Raw genomic sequence first — 3,555 nt, 5'->3', positions numbered from 1 at the left:
CGGAGCTGTTGCTGTAGTTGTGAACAGGGGCGCTGAGAAATAGGCGATGGGCTCTGATTGGTTAGCTAGCCCAGTGTGTTGTGATTGGCTAATCCGCCTCTAGTGCGTGTCTAAACGTCCCGCCCCTCACCTCAGCGACATGTGCTCCAGTTGTATTGTAAACAACGGCATCGTTAATATTGTTTATCATTTTGAGCCCGATTGAGAAGCAGATGATATTATTGAAGAGGATCGTGCAGAACCTGAGCAAGTACGGCTTTTAATGGTAGGCCTATGTTTTTTGTCTGTTGTTGTCTCATACTTTTAGATACCCTGTTGTAAATGCTACTGCTTATGTTAGCTTTTAATATACGGTTTGTGTGCAGTTGTGTTCATTTGTTTCGATTTCTCCATGAGATTGTCTCACGTGAGTCTCAACTGCCGCGACCTTGTTACTATTGATTATCCATTATGAATTGCCGTTTACACCAAGTGTAATAAAATCAGAATCATTCTCGCCGAAATTTTGGTGCTTCCCTAATTCGATGTTTTAATTAGATTAGATTAGTTGTCCGGTCGGCCAAGTAAAATTCTCTTTCACTTGCCCCTTCAAAAAATGCACACAGATCATCAAAAGCATTCTCTTGCGCACCCCTGCTGGTCGGTCTGTGCACCCCTAGGGGTGCGCGCACCCCAGTTTGGGAACTGCTGGTCTAGGGTGTCCGTACGGTGCGCACATATTTACGCCTAGTTTCTTTTTTATAAATCCCGCTATGTGCATGGCAAATTGTGTACGCACATTTCCATGCCCATTTTGTGCGTACGCAACGTTTATACATCAGGCCCCTGCTGTGTAGTCTCAGAAGCAGTTTATCAGTCATTTTAGGCCGCAAAAATCAGAAAAAAGTCCCGCGAAATCCGGGAGGGACTAATCTATAGAGACATATACAAACACCAGACTCTTTAAGGGCTTTTGGCATGAGCCACAAGTTCAGGAGCACCAAAACTGATATTTGGATGTTTTGTCAAGTATACCTGGATATCAGGGAGACATTATCCTGCTCTTTTCCCATAGTGATGCTTGTCTCTGAAAATGCTTTCCTCCAGAACGGGTCTGATATTAAAGGGTCCGGCTTTACTGACAAGATGCGCGTTAAATATCGCATGCGATTTATCGTGCAGCCCTAGTCACAGCTTAACCTACAGATGACAGTAATATAGGAGATTCACAGATGAAGCTACAGCGCTAATGTAACGTGGCAGGTTCAATGGTGTGGAAGTAATGAATGCTTTTATTGCAGGTCACATCACTCATGGTCCCTAAGCAAAAGTCTGAGACTATGAATTGCATAATTTATCTGAAATTAAAGAATTAAAGAACTTCCTTAACTATGAGAAGAGACTGAGTAAAATAAATGTTTTACCTTTTCACAGGGTCCTTCTGAAGTAAACCCATTACTAGGCTCTCAAACTCTGGACTGGGCTGTGAGAAAGCAGGTTCTTAAAAAGAAAATATGTTACTAAATGTTTTTTTAAAAAAGGAACACTTAAAAACAGTACAATATCTTTAAGTTGAGGTGTCAAACCTTTTTGTCTTAGGGGTGGAGGGTCTTCATTTAAAATGAGATCCACTAGACCAGTCATATTCTCAGAGACAAAGGCTGGTTTTCCTAGGAAAAAAAAAAAAATTTTTAATAAAAATGAATCTGACCAGAAAGTATTCTGCTAAGGCAAAATCTGTGGATTAAGAGGAAATGTGTAACCTGTGAACATCTCAAATAGGATGCAGCCTAAAGCCCACAGATCACTGCAGACACTGGTGTCTGCTCCTCTCAACACCTCAGGAGCACAATACACAGGAGAACCTGCCAAAGCAACATCTTTTGACAAATCATACAAGTGCACAGTTCAGACATTACAGCCTATTTGAAAACTTAATAGAAGATCTGATTCATATCTAATATGAATGATGATTGATAGAAAGTAATGAATCTCGCTAACCTTTAATTCTGTTCTTAATGTTTCTTGGAGAGATAATGTTTTCTTTGCTGTCTCCAGCTCCCGTCTCCTCTGCCATCACAAGAGAGAAGAACTCCTCCAGACTTTCTCCTTGAGCTTTGGCCAGGCAGAAATTTGAGTACTTCAGAGTTCCCGGTCCATCCAACAAAATCTATGTGAATATACACAGTGACATTAGCTGAGCTTTGAAAAAAATGAAAGGCAAAAAAAGAAGACTAGCAGCATATAAACCGAACTTTGTCCTCACATGTGGTTTAGTGTTTGCTTAAATAACAATGAGTAGTTATTTTATTTATATAGCACTTTTCTAACCTTAAAGGGGTCATATGACGTTGCTAAAAAGAACATTAGTTTGTGTATTTGGTGTAATGAAATGTGTTTATGCGGTTTAAGGTTAAAAAAACACATTATTTTCCTCTTAACTTTTATAAAGAATATCTCTTTGGATTTGAGACTTTAGTCTTTGCAACTTTACAGATCTTCTTTATGCACCAAGAGCTTGTAACACTCCAAAGAGAAAGGAACAATTTAAATCGCATCATATGACCCCTTTAAGATTGCTTGTAGAAAAACAAATACAATAAAACCAAACAAATATTCAAAACAAATATTTTGATAAATGACAGGGCAAAGGAAAATAGCAAAATGGCTAAGTGGTGCATAATAAAGGACTAAAGCATAGAACAGCCTAAAAATGTGGTATCATGAAGTCTGTGGCTTTAATGGGAAGAAAATAGTCTAAGTCAGGAAAAACATATTTTCTTCACAGTTGTGGTTTAAATAAGTGAATTTGCTTCTCAAAAAAAATAAAATTTAAAAAACATTTTGATGATTTTGTCTCACCTGTGGAGATAATGTGACATTTATCAAACATAGGAGTAATGTGTAAGGTAAACACTTTAAAGTGCATGCAAAACATTGCTCAAGACAAACAGCTTAACAATTGTGCTTGTACACACATGGTTTGTGAGTTCGGGTCTCTTGGATTTGTCACTGCAGATGATGGCCACGAAATGTATGCAGCCTTTCCTTCTGCCCTTATACACCACCGATCTGCTACCTCTGCCGATCTCTTCATACAAAATAAAGTTCTCCATCTATGCAGTGATGGAAAGCATGAGCATTAAAGCCAAAACAAACATCTAAAACACATGGCAGTTTTGAAATGTAGTTTTCAGATGCAAAAACACACCTGAGACTCACGTGAGATTGAGAGCTCGAGCTCACCGGCAGTTTACAGCACCAACGTTAACTACTAACACAACTTCCTGACCATAGGGACACCAGAACGGTTCAATATTACAGACACGGATCAATTAAAACCATATTTTAAACATTTAAGCAATATATTGGGCTTAAATACGGTAATTGTCTTTTGCATAAATTTCCTTTCGCGCGGTAGACAACTGACAAACGGACACAAAATTAGAAGCGAAACCAACTCGCATGAGGGGAAGCCGTACAAAATGGCGATTTTAATGACAATTGTATAATATAAATGCATTTTTACATAAAATATATTTTGAAATGGTAAATATGTAAAAAATATAAAATATC

General features: G+C 38.4%; 1 protein-coding gene across 1 annotated transcript in view; it reads right to left on the bottom strand.

Moving 5' to 3' along the window:
* The window catches only part of LOC107723070 (serine/threonine-protein kinase ULK4-like), a gene marked incomplete at its 3' end in the record, with an annotated part of 108,985 nt that extends 106,026 nt beyond the window's left edge, over nt 1-2,959 (bottom strand). The window contains 7 exon segments of the mRNA XM_016531574.1: nt 1,015-1,110; nt 1,171-1,179; nt 1,404-1,479; nt 1,566-1,649; nt 1,743-1,844; nt 1,981-2,149; nt 2,954-2,959. Of these exon segments, the coding sequence (XP_016387060.1) occupies nt 1,015-1,110; nt 1,171-1,179; nt 1,404-1,479; nt 1,566-1,649; nt 1,743-1,844; nt 1,981-2,149; nt 2,954-2,959 (542 nt within the window).
* Nucleotides 2,960-3,555: the final 596 nt, after the last annotated feature.

Source organism: Sinocyclocheilus rhinocerous, unplaced genomic scaffold (assembly GCF_001515625.1).
Source record: "Sinocyclocheilus rhinocerous isolate Xijiao unplaced genomic scaffold, SAMN03320098_v1.1 scaffold1686, whole genome shotgun sequence".
Classification (NCBI taxonomy): domain Eukaryota; kingdom Metazoa; phylum Chordata; class Actinopteri; order Cypriniformes; family Cyprinidae; genus Sinocyclocheilus; species Sinocyclocheilus rhinocerous.
The sequence above is the reverse complement of the archived record's forward strand: the minus strand, read 5'-3'. Positions and strand labels throughout refer to the sequence as shown.